This window comes from Scomber scombrus, chromosome 9 (assembly GCF_963691925.1).
Source record: "Scomber scombrus chromosome 9, fScoSco1.1, whole genome shotgun sequence".
NCBI lineage: Eukaryota > Metazoa > Chordata > Actinopteri > Scombriformes > Scombridae > Scomber > Scomber scombrus.
In genome coordinates this window covers 17,211,344-17,230,254 of record NC_084978.1, presented here as the reverse complement: position 1 = coordinate 17,230,254, position 18,911 = coordinate 17,211,344, and the positions used below count along the sequence as shown (strand labels likewise).

At 43.3% G+C, this 18,911-nt stretch overlaps 5 protein-coding genes across 11 annotated transcripts in view; all 5 read left to right on the top strand.

Annotated features, from left to right (window-relative positions):
* Window positions 1-18,911, top strand: part of LOC133985674 (protocadherin gamma-A12-like) — a 211,230-nt gene that overhangs the window by 181,195 nt on the left and 11,124 nt on the right. For 2 of the 7 annotated variants that reach the window (XM_062425335.1, XM_062425334.1), the window contains exon 1: window positions 14,941-17,615. The exons of the other annotated variants lie outside the window; for them this stretch is intronic. In XM_062425335.1, coding sequence (XP_062281319.1) covers window positions 15,150-17,615 — 2,466 coding nt within the window. In that variant the 5' untranslated portion in view covers window positions 14,941-15,149. Of the gene's footprint in view, window positions 1-14,940; window positions 17,616-18,911 lie in introns of those variants that run through there. 7 annotated transcript variants of the gene reach the window in all.
* On the top strand, window positions 936-3,401 carry LOC133986039 (protocadherin gamma-C5-like). The gene has a single exon (XM_062425813.1). The coding sequence runs from the start codon at window positions 936-938 to the stop codon at window positions 3,399-3,401; it is 2,466 nt and encodes an 821-aa protein (XP_062281797.1).
* LOC133986055 (protocadherin gamma-C5-like) lies at window positions 4,559-7,024 on the top strand. Its single transcript, XM_062425830.1, has one exon. The coding sequence runs from the start codon at window positions 4,559-4,561 to the stop codon at window positions 7,022-7,024; it is 2,466 nt and encodes an 821-aa protein (XP_062281814.1).
* LOC133986306 (protocadherin gamma-C5-like) lies at window positions 8,134-10,629 on the top strand. Its single transcript, XM_062426134.1, has one exon. It carries the CDS (start codon window positions 8,134-8,136, stop codon window positions 10,627-10,629), a length of 2,496 nt encoding a protein of 831 aa, XP_062282118.1.
* LOC133986305 (protocadherin gamma-C5-like) lies at window positions 11,502-13,985 on the top strand. The gene has a single exon (XM_062426133.1). The coding sequence runs from the start codon at window positions 11,502-11,504 to the stop codon at window positions 13,983-13,985; it is 2,484 nt and encodes an 827-aa protein (XP_062282117.1).

Here is an 18,911-nt window from a genome sequence, read left to right as displayed (position 1 = left end):
CGTTTAATTCGATGTCATCGAATCATTCATTGTTTCAAATGTAAATAAGTTATATTATTTTAAGTTGTAATCCGGTAATTATGTTTTCATCATAAATACTGTAAACTTTACTGCCTATAGGCTTGTTTTATCAGTGGCATTACGATGAAAAATATCAAATGAGCACTGTGTTGGTGTTTTTCTCACGTTTTTTTAGTTAATCTTGTCATGAACTTGCTGGGAAGAATTTGAGGTATTCAGCAACACTTTCACAATTCATTGCTTAAAAACCTCTTCAAAAGCATTTTGGCTAAATTAGGCAAAAATAACCGGTCCTGTGCTCTTTGTGGTTATGTCAAAGGTTTTTCTTTGATCATCTTCTGTTTTAATACCTAATATAGGTGATTTCAGTCCTAAAAGCAACTATAACCCTTCAAACAGCCTTGTTCGTGGAGATTGAGTTTTGTACTTGTTTAATTCCGTTAAATTGGTGAATATTATTTATTTTGGCTAAGCACATTTTCTTTGATTATGACATTGGGACAATATTTTTGCAGCACAATTTGAAAAGCAGAAGAATAAGATGTATCTTACACATGTCAAACACAATACTGCATTAACAGATTATTACAGGCGCAGCTGTGTCTTTAAAAGCACCACTGAGCTTTATTCCTATTGGATGCCAGTGATGGATGATGCGCACCAATCACATGCAGAACTGTACAAAGAGATCTACCCCCTCCTCCTTGCATCCTCACCACCGTAACAATGCATAGAGCTGGAGGACGATGGGCGATGCAGTCATACACACCGACTTGTATACTCATTTTTGATTTAAGGTTCAGACATGAAAAAACGTGCATCATTTGTTTTTATGGGAATAGCTAATTCTCCATGGAACTGGATATTACTTTCGATTTTCTCGATGGGAAATAACAAATTGTAACAGATCGGGGATGACAAAGAGAATGGGTTACCGAGACTGGAGATGGCAGGCGCTTTGGTGGCATCATTTCTTTCTCTTGTGGAGTACAATACACGGACAGACTCGATATAGCATCCCTGAAGAACTAAAACAGGGATCTGTGGTAGGAAATCTTGCCAAAGATCTGGGTTTGGGACTGCCAGACATATTTGACCGTGAGCTGCGTGTCGCCTCTGAGGCTGGTGAGCAGTATTTCAGTGTGGATGCGGGGAAGGGCGAGCTGGTGGTGAATGACAGAATAGACAGAGAGGCGTTATGCGGTCAAAGTGCCAGCTGTTTGCTGCCATTGCAGGTTGTTCTAGAAAACCCTCTAAGTTTACATCGGATCGAGGTAGAAATAAAAGATATAAATGATAATTCACCCAGGTTTCATACAAAAGAAATGTCTTTGAAAATTGCTGAATCTGCAGCAGTCGGGACTCGTTTTCTTTTAGAAAGTGCAGAAGATTCAGACGTTGGAAGTAATTCACTAAAATCCTACACTTTGACTAAAAACGACTGTTTTACGTTGAAAATGAAAGAGGTTGAAGATGGCAAAACGGTCCCGGAGTTAGTGTTAGAGAAACCTCTTGACCGGGAGAAGAAAGCCGTTCATCGGCTACTACTGACTGCATTAGACGGGGGACATCCAGTCATGTCTGGTACCTCGCAGATAACAATTACAGTACTTGATAACAACGACAATTTCCCAGTATTTGACAAGAATACATATAAAGTTTCCGTAGAGGAGAATATTGCAAAAGACAGCTTTGTTATCAAAATTGCAGCAACTGATGCTGACGAGGGACCAAACGGAGAAGTTGAATTTTCTTTTGGCCCCAGAACACCAGATTCCGTCTCCTCAGTGTTTGAGATAAATTCATTAACAGGAGAAATATATTTGAAAGGAGATTTAGATTATGAAAGAGCCTCGTCCTATAAAATAGAAATAACTGCTAAAGACAAGGGGGTTCCAGTGATGGAGAGTCACTGTCGTGTACAGATAGATGTTGTTGATGTTAATGATAATACTCCAGAAATTATCCTCACGTCTGAACCGAAGCCAGTGCGCGAAGACGCACCAAGTGGCACAGTAGTGGCTTTGCTCAACGCGCGTGACGCTGACTCTGGTAATAATAGCAAAGTGACATTAAGACTACCAAAAGGTTCTTCTTTCACTCTAAAACCCTCATTTTCTAATAATTACGCGCTAGTTACCAGTGGTCGTTTAGACCGAGAGACTTTCTCGGAGTATAATATTGAGATAACAGCCACTGATTCAGGCTCTCCTCCTCTGTCCAGTAAGAAAATTATACCTGTCAGCATCTCTGATGTGAATGATAACCCTCCTGTATTCACTCAGCCCTCCTATAATGTGTATCTAAAAGAGAATGGGGTACCAGGCTCTATACTGTACTCAGTATCAGCATCTGACCTGGATTTTGGTGAAAACGCTAAAATCTCTTACTCTATACTGGACTCTAAAGTGCAGGATGTTTCTGTCTCCTCTTATGTTTACATTAACTCAGATAACGGCAGCATCTACAGCATGCACTCGTTTGACTATGAGAAACTGAAGGTGTTTCAGATTCAGGTTCAGGCAAAGGACCAGGGCTCTCCGTCTCTCAGCAGCAACGCTACTGTCCATGTTTTTATCCTGGACCAGAACGACAATGCCCCCGCTGTTATTTACCCCTCCTCTGCTGCCCTGGGCTCCCTCTCTCATCAGAGGATGCCCCGCTCCGCTAAACCGGGTCACCTGGTTACTAAGGTGACGGCCGTGGACGCTGACTCGGGCCATAACGCCTGGATCTCCTACAAACTGGCGGATGCCACAGACGCCTCTCTGTTCACAGTTAATCAGTACACAGGGGAGGTGAGGACTAAACGCGCTGTGTCCGAGCAGGACGACTCCTCTCAGAAGTTGCTTATAGAGGTCAAGGACGACGGGGAACCGGTTCAGTCCGCCACAGTCACGGTGTCCATTCTGCTGGAGGACGGCCTCCATGAGCCCATCTTGGACCTCCGACAGAAAACGATGGAGCCGAGCAAGAAAACCGGGAGAATCACCCTTTATTTGATTCTCTCTCTGGCCTCGGTGTCCGTGCTGTCTCTGGTGACTTTTCTCATCTTAGCGGTTAAATGCATCAGGAGCAGCAGAAGCAGCGGTAGTTGCTGCATGACACGGAGCGACTGTGATAATTACAAGAACCCCAACAGAAACCTGCAGATTCAGCTCAACACTGATGGGCCTATAAAGTACGTGGAGGTCCTGGGAGGAGACATGCTGTCTCAGAGTCAGTCCTTCAGGTCCTGTATGTCTCCAATGTCAGAGTACAGTGATTTCACTTTGATTAAGCCCAGCAGCACCACTGACTTTAAGGAGGTGATCAGTGTTCTTGATGCTTCTTTACCTGACAGCACCTGGACCTTTGAGAGCCAGCAGGTGAGCAGATAACAATGATAAACCTTCTATGTAATTTTATATTGTTGCATTTCATTGTTATAAACCATTTATTGATCTGTCTTCTCATAAGGTGGTGTTTAAAGATACAATACACACTCCCTTAACAAATATCTTTATTGTTTAAATGTCCGTTACTTTGAGCTAAATGACAGTGTTTTCGTACGCTGGTTATATTAAGTCCTGTCCTAATACATACTGTTCATAGTTATTATCACGTGGAACTATATTGTTTCGTCGCGTGTATAAATAAAATAAAATACTGTAAATTCTAGCACTTAGTCCCAATTTTCATCTAATTGTCTTCCTCGATTATTACATAGCTATGTTGTCCACGTCTTGCTCCTTCTACAAAAGACTAAATAGTATCAAAGTTTAGGTTTTAGGTAATAAAGTTTAGGTTCACCTCTGTTTGAGTGCTACAGTCATATTTCTTAGGTGTTTGGAATGCTGTACTGAATTAATGCCATTTTATTTCAGCACCACAGAGCTGGACAGCGAAACCTTATTACACGGGCTAAACTGCTCTCATTCACCAATCAAAATCCACAATAGCAGTTGCTTACTCTTTGTGAACAAACTACGATGTTGTTTATAGCATTTATTTATTTGTAATATAGGTATGTTATCGGAACATTATTTGAAATGTTTTGTTATTACTTTTTCTATTTCAAATCTCAGAATACTGGTTTAGAGAGTCTGAATAACCATAACAGACTGTATTTATGTTTTTATGATCATGTTTCATTTCATTCAAATTGACTTTAATAGTGGCGTTCAACTGCTGCCATCCTATAATTCCCTTCATATTCTGTCATTGCCTTGAAACAGAATAGGGCGGCTGTTTCTTTAAAAGTACTGCTCACCCCCCTTCTTATTGGATAGTGGAGATGGATGTTGTGCACCAATGAAACGTAGAATTGTACAAAGAGATCTACTCCCTCCCCCATTCAGCTTCAGCAGCGTAAACGCTCACATTGCAAGGAGCTGGAAGAGAGGGAGTGATGCTCTTATCGGAATTAAAAAAGGATAATAATTATTTACTATGAAGCGACTTTGGAACTTTGTTTCGGGTTACCGTTTTGTGGCAATGGATGCTAATAATCTGCGTTTCAATTACCTTAATGTGAAATAATTCTATCGGACCAAAGATGACAAAGATAATGGGATACCAAGTCTGGAGATGGCAGGCGCTTTGGTGGCATCATTTCTTTCTCTTGTGGACTACAATAGACGGACAGACTCGATACAGCATCCCAGAGGAACTAAAACAGGGATCTGTGGTAGGAAATCTAGCCAAAGATCTGGGTTTGGGACTATCAGAGATTTTTGACCGTAAACTGCGTGTCGTCTCTGAGGCTGGTAAGCAGCATTTCAGTGTGGATGCGGGGAAGGGCGAGCTGGTGGTGAATGACAGAATAGACAGAGAGGCTTTGTGTGGACAAAGCACCAGCTGTGTATTGACTCTACAAGTTGTCATTGATAACCCGCTACAACTGTATCGGGTTGAGGTAGAAATACAAGATATTAATGATAATTCTCCAAGATTCCCTTCGCAAGATATCACATTACAAATAGCAGAATCGACAGCTGTAGGGGCACGTTTTCCATTAGAGACTGCACAAGATCTAGATGTTGGAGTGAATTCAGTAAGGTCTTATACTTTGAGTAAAGATGATTTTTTTAGTTTAAAGATAAAAGATGTGACCGGTGGGAGGAAAGTGCCAGAGCTAGTCTTGTCTAAATCTCTCGACAGGGAGAAAAAGGCTAGACATCAGCTGCAGCTGACAGCTCTGGATGGGGGGAATCCGGTTAAATGTGGGACCTCTCAGATAGCCATACATGTGCTTGATAATAACGACAATTTTCCTGTATTTGAGAAAATTGTTTATAAAGTTTCCATAAGCGAAGAAAGTGTACAAGGGGCATCAATTATAAAACTGACCGCAAAAGATATTGATGATGGTCCGAATGCAGAAGTTGAGTATTCATTTGGAACGCACACACCAGATATGGTCTTATCTGTGTTTGATATTGATTCATTAACTGGAGAAATGCGTCTTATTGGGAAATTCGATTTCGAAACAAACGCAAATTATGAAATTGACATTTCCGCAAGAGACAAAGGAACTCCAAGAATGGAAGGGCATTGCACTGTCCATATTGAAGTGTTAGATGTTAACGATAATGCTCCAAATATATTTCTAACCTCCCAACCAAACTCTGTGCCCGAGGATGCACCAAGTGGTACTGTAGTAGCTTTAATTAGTGCACGAGACCTTGACTCCGGTGATAACGGTAAAGTGACATTACAGCTCCCCAAGGGTTCTCCTTTTAATCTGAAACCCTCTTTTTCTGATAATTACGCACTGGTTACCAGTGGTCATTTAGACCGGGAGAGGTTCTCAGAGTATAATATTGAGATAACAGCCACTGATTCAGGCTCTCCTCCTCTGTCCAGTAAGAAAATTATACCTGTCAGCATCTCTGACGTGAATGATAACCCTCCTGTATTCACTCAGCCCTCCTATAATGTGTATTTAAAAGAGAATGGGGTACCAGGCTCTATACTGTACTCAGTATCAGCATCTGATTTGGATTTTGGTGACAACGCTAAAATCTCTTACTCTATACTGGACTCTAAAGTGCAGGATGTTTCTGTCTCCTCTTATGTTTACATTAACTCAGATAACGGCAGCATCTACAGCATGCACTCGTTTGACTATGAGAAACTGAAGGTGTTTCAGATTCAGGTTCAGGCAAAGGACCAGGGCTCTCCGTCTCTCAGCAGCAACGCTACTGTCCATGTTTTTATCCTGGACCAGAACGACAATGCCCCCGCTGTTATTTACCCCTCCTCTGCTGCCCTGGGCTCCCTCTCTCATCAGAGGATTCCCCGCTCCGCTAAACCGGGTCACCTGGTTACTAAGGTGACGGCCGTGGACGCTGACTCGGGCCATAACGCCTGGATCTCCTACAAACTGGCGGATGCCACAGACGCCTCTCTGTTCACAGTTAATCAGTACACAGGGGAGGTGAGGACTAAACGCGCTGTGTCCGAGCAGGACGACTCCTCTCAGAGGCTGCTTATAGAGGTCAAGGACGATGGGGAACCTGTCCAGTCCGCCACAGTCACTGTGTCCATCCTGCTGGAGGACGGCCTCCATGAGCCCATCTTGGACCTCCGACAGAAAACGATGGAGCCGAGCAAGAAAACCGGGAGAATCACCCTTTATTTGATTCTCTCTCTGGCCTCGGTGTCCGTGCTGTCTCTGGTGACTTTTCTCATTTTAGCGGTTAAATGCATCAGGAGCAGCAGAAGCAGCGGCAGTTGCTGCATGACACGGAGCGACTGTGATGATTATAAGAACCCCAACAGAAACCTGCAGATTCAGCTCAACACTGATGGGCCTATAAAGTACGTGGAGGTCCTGGGAGGAGACATGCTGTCTCAGAGTCAGTCCTTCAGGTCCTGTATGTCTCCAATGTCAGAGTACAGTGATTTCACTTTGATTAAGCCCAGCAGCACCACTGACTTTAAGGAGGTGATCAGTGTTCTTGATGCTTCTTTACCTGACAGCACCTGGACCTTTGAGAGCCAGCAGGTGAGCAGATAACAGTAGAAATGTTATGCACATTATTGCAATTATATTAATTTCATTGCGTGAAATAAAACATTATGATAAAAAAATCTGAACTAACGTGATAAATAATGTCAAACTTTTTTTATTTATTATTATTATTATTATTATTATTATTATTATTATTATTATTATTATTATTATTATAGTGTCGAATCAATTATAAATTATGTATTTTGATTTCACTGTATATTTAACGTTTCAAAAAGTGCCTCTGCTTATGGAGCCGTGTTCCTAGGTCTTTAATACATCACCACAATGCGTATAGCGACAAAGATTTTTTTGGGGTGGTGATGGTTTAAGAATCACTATTATATTAGACAAATAATATGCAAGTATTTAGTATCCTTATATTAAAACTCTTATCTATTAATTGTGTTCAGAATTTTGCTTTGAATATGTTTCACTACAGTAAGAACTGCAGGAATGAGGATGTTGACCACAATTTAATATGAACTGCTCATAGCCTTTATTTCCATTTTTCATCAAACATTTTATAACTAGGATACAACTCGTTATAATAACTTGGGTATTTAATGTTTCTAAAATATATTTTATGAATAAAATAGTTAAGATTGTTGATTTATTGATGTTATTGTAGTGATTAACAATCCCTTGGGAAATACGGTCTCCATTGGACTTTGGGTCTTTGAATTATAATCACTATATTTGTCATCAGCTGAATTCTGACTTAATTTTCTACAGAGAAAATGATCACACATGTCTGAGGTTTCCTTATGTTACATATGCCAAAGTGCATTGAGACCTTGAGGGGGATGCAGTAGCTTTAAGAGCAGTTAGCGCTCTGTGATTGGATAGCGGAGATGGATGCTGTGGACCAATAGCATACAGAACTGTACAAAGAGATCTACTCTTTCCCCCGTTCAATCTCACCACAGTTACCCTCACAGTGCTCAGAGCTGGAGAGGAGATGCGATTATTTGAAGACGTCCGGAATATATATTTCATTACCAATTATTTAAGGATTTATTTACATTGGAGCGTCCATTATGGCAGTGGCTTTGAATTTTGGGTTATGTTGACGAATACCTCCATGGGAAATAATGTGTTCTAACGGACCAAAGATGACAAAGAGAATGGGATACCGAGACTGGAGATGGCAGGCGCTTTGGTGGCATAATTTCTTTCTCTTGTGGAGTACAATAGACGGACAGACTCGATACAGCATCCCAGAGGAACTAAAACAGGGTTCTGTGGTAGGAAATCTTGCCAAAGATCTGGGTTTGGGACTATCAGACATTTTTGACCGTAAACTGCGCGTTGACTCTGAGGCTGGTAAGCAGTATTTCAGTGTGGATGCGGGGAAGGGCGAGCTGATGGTGAACGACAGGATAGACAGAGAGGCGTTATGCGGACAAAGCGCCAGCTGTTTGTTGCCTTTGCAGGTTGTAACAGAGAATCCGCTACAGCTCCACCGGATAGAAATAGAGATACGGGACATAAATGACAACTTTCCGGTTTTTTCAACAGAGGAGCGATCATTAAAGATAGCAGAATCTACTGCCACGGGCATACGCTTTCCTTTAGAAACAGCACAAGACCTGGACGTTGGTAGTAATTCAGTAAAATCTTACACTCTGAGTAAAGATGAGTGTTTTAGTTTAAGAATGAAAGACCTGTCTGGTGATCGAAAGGTTCCTGAACTAGTACTAGAGAAATCACTTGACAGAGAGAAACAAAGCGTACACCAGTTATTATTAACAGCTTTAGACGGAGGCAATCCTGTGAAAAGTGGAACTACCAAAATCATAGTTACAGTTCTCGACAACAACGACAACGTGCCTGTTTTCAAAAGGGCGCTGTATAATGTTACTGTGACTGAAAATAGTGTCGCTGGTTCTGTATTAGTAAAAGTTGAAGCAACAGACGCAGATGAGGGTGTTAACGGAGAGATTGAATATGCTTTTGCTGAGCACACACCGCAGTCTCTATTGTCTATATTTCACTTACATTCGGGTACAGGTGAGATTTTCTTAGTAGGACAGTTAGATTATGAAAGCAATGCAATACATGAAATTGATATTACGGCAAAAGATAAAGGTGTTCCTGTGATGGAGGGACACTGTCGTGTGCAAGTAGTAGTAGTAGATATTAATGACAATGCCCCAGAAATCGTTCTCACTTCAAAACCAAACCCTGTACGAGAGGACGCACCGAAAGGCACAGTTGTAGCTCTTATCAGAGCACGAGACCTTGACTCCGGTGATAACGGTAAAGTGATGTTACAGCTCACAAAAGATATTCCCTTCCGTTTGAAACCGTCATTTTCTAATAATTATGCACTAATTACCAGTGGTGTTTTAGACCGAGAGAGATTTTCAGAGTATAATATTGAGATAACAGCCACTGATTCAGGCTCTCCTCCTCTGTCCAGTAAGAAAATTATACCTGTCAGCATCTCTGACGTGAATGATAACCCTCCTGTATTCACTCAGCCCTCTTATAATGTGTATTTAAAAGAGAATGGGGTACCAGGCTCTATACTGTACTCCGTATCAGCATCTGACCTGGATTTTGGTGAAAACGCTAAAATCTCTTATTCTATACTGGACTCTAAAGTGCAGGATGTTTCTGTCTCCTCTTATGTTTACATTAACTCAGATAACGGCAGCATCTACAGCATGCACTCGTTTGACTATGAGAAACTGAAGGTGTTTCAGATTCAGGTTCAGGCAAAGGACCAGGGCTCTCCGTCTCTCAGCAGCAACGCTACTGTCCATGTTTTTATCCTGGACCAGAACGACAATGCCCCCGCTGTTATTTACCCCTCCTCCGCTGCCCTGGGCTCCCTCTCTCATCAGAGAATGCCCCGCTCCGCTAAACCGGGTCACCTGGTAACTAAGGTGACGGCCGTGGACGCTGACTCGGGCCATAACGCCTGGATCTCCTACAAACTGGCGGATGCCACAGACGCCTCTCTGTTCACAGTTAATCAGTACACAGGGGAGGTGAGGACTAAACGCGCTGTGTCCGAGCAGGACGACTCCTCTCAGAGGCTGCTTATAGAGGTCAAGGACGACGGGGAACCAGTCCAGTCCGCCACAGTCACGGTGTCCATTCTGCTGGAGGACGGCCTCCATGAGCCCATCTTGGACCTCCGACAGAAAACGATGGAGCCGAGCAAGAAAACCGGGAGAATCACCCTTTATTTGATTCTCTCTCTGGCCTCGGTGTCCGTGCTGTCTCTGGTGACTTTTCTCATCTTAGCGGTTAAATGCATCAGGAGCAGCAGAAGCAGCGGTAGTTGCTGCATGACACGGAGCGACTGTGATAATTACAAGAACCCCAACAGAAACCTGCAGATTCAGCTCAACACTGATGGGCCTATAAAGTACGTGGAGGTCCTGGGAGGAGACATGTTGTCCCAGAGTCAGTCCTTCAGATCCTGTATGTCTCCAATGTCAGAGTACAGTGATTTTACTTTGATTAAGCCCAGCAGCACCACTGACTTTAAGGAGGTGATCAGTGTTCTTGATGCTTCTTTACCTGACAGCACCTGGACCTTTGAGAGCCAGCAGGTAAGCAGAGAGTATAGGAACAATGCATATACAGATTTGTAAGATCATTACTTAAGCTACCGGAATACCAAGGCAGCTCAACAGATTCTTGATGATAACATGTTGTACTAAATTAGAACTGCTGATACCTGTACTTTACATTGATAACTTTTGTGGCACAGCGGCTGTTATAATTTCACCCGAAGACTGTGTTGGATGGTAAATGGCTTTTGGAGCTGAGCGTTTCAGCACCATAGCGATGAACAGCGACTCTGACCTAAAGGGCAAGATAATAGGTTGTTGTTGACAGGCGTTTACTCAAATGTAAAGGGATAACATTGAAAATACATCAACATTCTTCTAACATATTTAACTATTTTGACTTATTACATTTACTGAACTTATTGGCTTATACGTAAAAAGAGATTATGAAATGTACTCATTAGAAATAAATAAAAAACAAGGTGAATATATTTCGTCTCAGTAAAATATACAGACTGAGACAGATATGTATTCAATACATCGATTTATTTTACATTTATTAAAGTCATGGAAATGTTAGTTGGCATCTCCTTGCAGTGTTTCACTCTCTCTTTCATGACAAAGGGGATAGTGTGTCTTTAACAGTGCTGCTCAGTTTCCCCTCTCATTGGATGTGAGGGGTGGATGCTGTGCACCAATAGCATTCAGAACTGTACAAAGAGATCTACTCCCTCCCCCGCTCAGCTTCAGCACCAAAACCACAATACTCGGGGTGGAAGGAGAGGAGGTAAATGGTTCATATACACGGAATATAAGGTCGTATCCTTTTTTTTTATCTTTGACTGTGAACAAGCATAATTTCAACGGGATATGTCACGCTTTCGGAATATGGATTTTGTCTCTATGCTATTTGTTCCTCTGGATTGTAAATGATGTATTTTACTGAATCAGGGATGACAAAGAGAATGGGATACCGAGACTGGAGATGGCAGGCGCTTTGGTGTCATCATTTCTTTCTCTTGTGGAGTACAATAGACGGACAGACTCGATACAGCATCCCAGAAGAACTGAAACAGGGCGCTGTAGTAGGAAATCTTGCCAAAGATCTGGGTTTGGGACTATCAGAGATTTTTGAACGTAAATTGCGTGTCGCCTCTGAGGCTGGTAAGCAGCATTTCAGTGTGGATGCGGGGAAGGGCGAGCTGGTGGTGAATGACAGAATAGACAGAGAGGCTTTATGTGGACAAAGTGCCAGCTGTGTTCTACCTCTGCAAGTAGTTATTGAGGACCCACTACAGTTACACCGAATTGAGGTTGAAATACGAGATATTAATGACAATTCTCCAAGTTTCCTTTCAAATCAGTTATCTTTGAAATTAGCCGAATCAGCAGCAGTTGCCACACGCTTTCCTTTGGAGAGCGCAATGGACCCCGATGTTGGAAGCAATTCACTCAAATCATATACTCTTAGTAAAAATGAGTGTTGTTCTCTTAAAATAAAAGAAATAGAGGGTGGAAAGACCGTTCCCGAGCTTGTTTTAGAAAAGCCTCTTGACCGAGAGAAAAAAGCAGTTCACAAAATATTACTAACAGCGTTAGATGGGGGGAATCCAGCAAGATCCGGAACCTCACAAATAACCATAAGTGTGCTTGACATTAATGATAACTTCCCAGTGTTTGAAAAAAACGTTTACAAAGTCACCTTGAGTGAAAAAAGTGTAAAGGGGGCTGTTATTATCAAGCCCAAAGCAACAGATGCAGACGAAGGTTTAAATGGTGAAATTGAATTCTCATTTGGCACTCGGACAACAGATTATGTATTGTCAGTTTTCGATATTAACTCCTTAACCGGTGAAATCGTTCTTAAAGGGGAGTTAGATTACGAAACTACTAAGTCATATGACATTGATGTAACTGCAAAAGATAAAGGCAGCCCTGAAATGGAGGGCCACTGTCGCGTACAAATTGATATTATTGACTTCAATGATAATTTTCCAGAAATTGTCCTCACTTCTCAGCCGAAGCCAGTACGCGAAGACTCGCCCAGTGGCACCGTAGTGGCTTTAATCAGTGCGCGAGATCTTGACTCTGGAGATAACGGTAAAGTGACATTACAGCTCCCCAAGGGTTCTCCTTTTAATCTGAAACCCTCATTTTCTAATAATTACGCACTGGTTACCAGTGGTCATTTAGACCGGGAGAGGTTCTCAGAGTATAATATTAAGATAACAGCCACTGATTCAGGCTCTCCTCCTCTGTCCAGTAAGAAAAGTATACCTGTCAGCATATCTGATGTGAATGATAACCCCCCTGTATTCACTCAGCCCTCATATAATGTGTATTTAAAAGAGAATGGGGTACCAGGCTCTATATTGTACTCAGTATCAGCATCTGACCTGGATTTTGGTGAAAACGCTAAAATTTCCTATTCTATACTGGACTCTAAAGTGCAGGACGTTTCTGTCTCCTCTTACGTTTACATTAACTCAGATAACGGCAGCATCTACAGCATGCACTCGTTTGACTATGAGAAACTGAAGGTGTTTCCGATTCAGGTTCAGGCAAAGGACCAGGGCTCTCCGTCTCTCAGCAGCAACGCTACTGTCCATGTTTTTATCCTGGACCAGAACGACAATGCCCCCGCTGTTATTTACCCCTCCTCCGCTGCCCTGGGCTCCCTTTCTCATCAGAGGATGCCCCGCTCTGCTAAACCGGGTCACCTGGTAACTAAGGTGACGGCCGTGGACGCTGACTCGGGCCATAACGCCTGGATCTCCTACAAACTGGCGGAGGCCACAGACGCCTCTCTGTTCACAGTTAATCAGTACACAGGGGAGGTGAGGACTAAACGCGCTGTGTCCGAGCAGGACGACTCCTCTCAGAGGCTGCTTATAGAGGTCAAGGACGACGGGGAACCGGTTCAGTCCGCCACAGTCACGGTGTCCATCCTGCTGGAGGACGGCCTCCATGAGCCCATCTTGGACCTCCGACAGAAAACGATGGAGCCGAGCAAGAAAACCGGGAGAATCACCCTTTATTTGATTCTCTCTCTGGCCTCGGTGTCCGTGCTGTCTCTGGTGACTTTTCTCATCTTAGCGGTTAAATGCATCAGGAGCAGCAGAAGCAGCGGTAGTTGCTGCATGACACGGAGCGACTGTGATAATTACAAGAACCCCAACAGAAACCTGCAGATTCAGCTCAACACTGATGGGCCTATAAAGTACGTGGAGGTCCTGGGAGGAGACATGTTGTCTCAGAGTCAGTCCTTCAGGTCCTGTATGTCTCCAATGTCAGAGTACAGTGATTTCACTTTGATTAAGCCCAGCAGCACCACTGACTTTAAGGAGGTGATCAGTGTTCTTGATGCTTCTTTACCTGACAGCACCTGGACCTTTGAGAGCCAGCAGGTGAGCAGAAAATCACTAGGTATTGTGTGATATTGTATTTTGAACGCGAGCTAAACCGAAGCTCCATAATCTTGTCTTTTCTCCTGTTGTGTTTGGGGGGGAAATAGTAGGTCTACTAACTGGCAATTTGTTGCCTATAGGTGCATTGGAAAATTGTTTATAGAATGGAAACAAATAGCACAACATGTTTACAAACTGATGCTTTGTATCGCCTATGGTGAGCAGCAGGTTTGTAATTATTGTTCACTGCCAACGTGACAGAGCACATTTTATTTTTTTTACAGTATCTTCAGTTTAAATATTTAGGTGAAAGGAAATTACGGTTTCATAGCTATTTTTTTTCAACTTTATTTAAGTAGCCACTTTTATTGATCATAAACTGTATTATTTCTGTTATAGGTCTCAGACGAAATATGTCTATTCAATTTAGTATATTACATGTATCCTCTCTTCTGCAAGTTAGTTTTATAGCTTACAAGAACTTTTGTGGAATGGCCTAAATATATATGCTCCATTTATACCTTCCTTGGATACAGACTGGGTGCGGGAAACCAGTTTGGAAATCATGCCCCCCTGCGGATACAAATAGTATTGCTATAAATGCACGCTGGCTGTTTCTGTCTGTGTTTTGAGGAGCTCATGAGCACGTGACTGAAATTGCAAAAACACATAAAAGTTAAAGATAATATCTAGTACATGTCTTTAATTATTTCTTTCATCATATGAAAGTGTATGTTTCCATAGCCCTAAGATGGTTTGCATCCCTTGTTCCGTTTGCGTTGTTCTGTCAAACTTGTAAAATGAGAATGAAGTTAATTATTGTCTGTCAGTGGAAGGGAAGTCAGTGAAAAGTTTTCACTGTGTGTGTGTGTGTAAGCTGTGTGACAGAGCTACTCCAGCCTGTCTCCAGTGAGGGGAGGGCCTCTGTGGCCTCTCCCCGCCCATGAGGGGAGCGAGGCTGAGGAGACAGAGCAGAGAGTTTCAGTGGAGGCAGAAAATACTTTGATTTTCGTCATCGTTTTCTCCTAAAAGTCGGGCGTCATGATCACATCAAAACTTCCCACTGCTCTATTCTTAAAACGGAAATGTTTATCATCAAGCCCGGTAACCTCGTTTTAATGTGAGTATGAATACGTTACGGTGAAAGAAGAAGTTAGAAACTTTCTCACTCTCCGATCCTCGGAGCGCAGCACAATGGACTCCAGACAGAGGAAGCGCTCCAGAGGAGGGAGGCAGCTGTCGAGGCTGTGCTTTTATCTGGCTTGCCTCTCTTGTGCGTCCGCTCAGCTCAGTTATTCCGTATCGGAGGAACTAAGCCCGGGCTCTATCGTTGGGAATATCGCAAAAGATTTGACTCTTACTATCCAGCGGATTGTTCAAAGGAGATTGCGGGTGGTCTCGGAATCCAATACGCAATATTTTGAGGTAAAGCAGGCGACCGGCGATTTGGTTATTAAACAAAAAATTGACAGAGAACAATTGTGCGAATCAAGTGCAACGTGTTCATTACACCTTGAGATACTTCTGGAGGATCCTTTAGAAATCCAACGCGTTGTAGTGGACATTTTGGATGTAAATGACAATGCACCGCTGTTTTCAACCAGCAACATTTCTTTGGAAATATCAGAGGCGGCTGTGCCAGGCACAAGGTTCCGCTTGGAGAGCGCACACGACCCAGACGTGGGTACCAACTCATTACGCACTTACCATCTTGCAGCAAATGACTTCTTTACTCTGAATGTGGAGACTAAAAGTGACGGCAGCAAGTTTCCAGAGTTAGTGGTGGATAAAGCTTTGGACAGGGAGACGCAGGCCTCGTTTCGCCTGCTGCTCACCGCTGTAGATGGGGGTCAGCCGGAGAAATCTGGCTCCACACTCATGCTCATTAAAATTCTGGATGTAAATGACAATGTGCCCGTCTTTGACGAGCCAGTGAGAAAAGTTAGCCTGTTAGAAAATGTTGCACTTGGCACTTTAGTAACGAAACTGAACGCGACTGACGCGGATTCGGGTCATAACGGAGAAATATCCTTCCTGTTTAGTAAATACACACCGGAACGTGTACTCAAACTTTTCAGTGTGGATCCTAAAAGTGGGGAGATCCGTGTGAAGGGTGATGTGGATTATGAGAAGGGCAATGCTTATCATATCACAGTGCAGGCCAGAGATGGTGGCTCTCCTGCTATGGAGGGCTCATGTAACGTTATAGTGGACATCACTGATGTGAATGACAACAAACCAGAGGTGACACTGACAAAACTGACCAGCCCTATCAAAGAGGATTCAACACCAGAGACTGTGATAGCACTAATAAGTGCACGCGACCTGGACTCTGGTATGAATGGGAAGGTTACATTAAGTGTCCAACAAGGTTTACCATTCAAACTTAACTCAGCTTTTGGCATGCATTACAGCCTCACCACTGCTGGCAAACTGGACCGTGAGACTGTTCCAGAGTACACAGTGGTCATCAAGGCCACTGATGCTGGTTCTCCTCCCTTGTCATCACAAACCACCTTTGTGGTGAAGATAGCTGATGTGAATGACAATGCCCCCATCTTCTCTCAGCCTTCATACTCTGTAGACATCCCAGAGAACAATGCTCCCAGTACCCCCATCACCACTGTTTTAGCCACTGACCCAGACCTGGGTGATAATGCTCGCATCACCTACTCCATCCTTCCCAGCATGGTGCAGGGCTCAACCATCTCTTCTTATGTCTACATTAATCCAGAGAGTGGCCACATCTACAGCATGCGCTCCCTGGATCATGAACAGCTTAATGCTTTCCGTATCGAGGTGCAGGCCCGGGATGCCGGGGTGCCTGTGCTGACAACCAACATCACTGTGCATGTGTTTGTGGTGGACACGAATGACAATGCACCAGTGATTGTACACCCCGCCTACCCAAAAGATAAAGGATTACAGCTCACTGTGCCCCCATCTGCCGGCCCCGGGTACCTCGTAAATAAACTTGTAGGGGTGGATGCAGACAGTGGGCACAATGCATGGTTGTTTTACTCTATTGCCCCTGGACCAAATGCTGGCATGTTCCGTATTGGGGCACACACTGGTGAGCTCCGCACAGCCCGTAAGTGGGCTGAGGAGGAGGAGGACTCCACTTATGACATTGTGATTATCATCCAGGACAATGGTGACCCACCAAAGTCCACTTCTGTGAACATTACAGTAACTGTGGATGAGAAGGCCACAGCTAATGATGCTCCAATAAGCCCCCACCACACACCCTTCTACCACCGTACTGGGATGTCGGACATCACTTTGTACCTCATCATCTCTCTGGCCTGTGTATCGGCTGTGTCCTTTATCACCTTTGTCATTCTCATGGTACGCTGCCTAAGGCACCGTGGCCCTGGACTGGGTGGCGTTGACTGCTGCTGCTATGATAATCACAGGTCCAGTCGCTACCATCAGAGGCCCAGCAAGGACCTGCACCTGCAGCTCAACACTGATGGACCCATACGCTATATGGAGGTTGTGGGAGGCCCCCAGGATCCACACACACGCACTTACAGGCCGTGCTACTCCACCATATCCAGCCGCAGTGACTTTGTATTTATGAAGACACCCATGCTGAGTCATAACAACACACTCAACATGACACTAAGCAGGAAGCACCTTATGAACTCAGCCAGTGAGGTGAGGGCCTAAAGTGGGTGAGCAAGTATGGAATGGATGTGAGCTGCCACGGTGGGATAACCAGGTGTATGAGTATCTGTAGAGTGGTTTCGAAGATGCTTAAGTATATTAAGAAATGTTTTTCACATGCAGTTTGTAATAGTACCTCATACAGTGAATGGTTGTTTTGGTGCTTTGGCTCTTGACAATAGAGTAATAACCTTGATTTCCTTAGTCACGTAGCTCTGCAGTATTTTAAATGAAAACCCACTTTCTTTAGCAGCAGGATGCCTCTCTCTACGTGTTGAAAAAGCTCTTAGAGCTTTGTTGTCCTACTAGACAGGTTTTGGCTAAATGAAGAGCTGCTTAATATTTAATCTAACCTGAGGCTAGGAAATGTGGGTACTTTGACTTTCAGTAACTAAACCAGCAGAGTGTTATTTATGGATAAGAAAGATACAGATAAGGAGAAAGCAAGGCAGAAAGAAGGTCATTGGAGATAGCTTAAGAAATGGCAAAGGAAGGGGAAAAGGGGGAAACATAAGTGCTACTAACAGATGGAGAGGAGGAGACAAACAGATGAAAATAGGTCCTGCAGTGTTGGCTAAGTGGAATGGCTGGGAGACAGAGGGGTACAGGATGACAGAGGGAGAGATGGGGGTGAGGAAGAGAAAAAGGGCCAAGGAAAGAAAATGGGAAGAGGGGTGGAAGGAGGGGCAGTCAAAGAATAAAGCAGTAGCTGAAAAACAGGAATTCATGAGGTCAGTGGCCTGACCCCTGACTTCCTGTTGTCCTCTGAACTTTTGGTGATTGGTTCCAGGACTCAGCACCACGTGACTACAGCTGTGTGCGTATGAGTTTTGGACGGACATTTTTTGGACACAAATTTCCATTCTTAGATCCTTGATCAGAGATACAACTCCTTTACATTTGTTCAGAGTGACATGTTAAGGCTAGCAAGATACTAATCAAATGCATAAGACACAGACAGCCCATTTAGAGGTTTGATGCAAAGGAAGAGCTGTCACAAAGATAAAATGGCTGACTGCTTTTGTCAGGATGATTCATTTTAGGGGAATTAAATGAAGAATGTTTGAGGATTTCTCATCCTTAATGTAGACATCCTCAGTCATGCCAGACATTCATGTTCATTATTTTATCTATGGTATTTTAAAGATAACTATTTTTACTCCAGAAAACAGGATGTTTAGTTTTATGTCTGTTTAATATCTATGACCTACTGCTGTTTCTCATGAGTCGTATAACTTAGACTCACTATTTGCACTGAATTATGTTGCCCCAGAGGTCAGCAGGGTA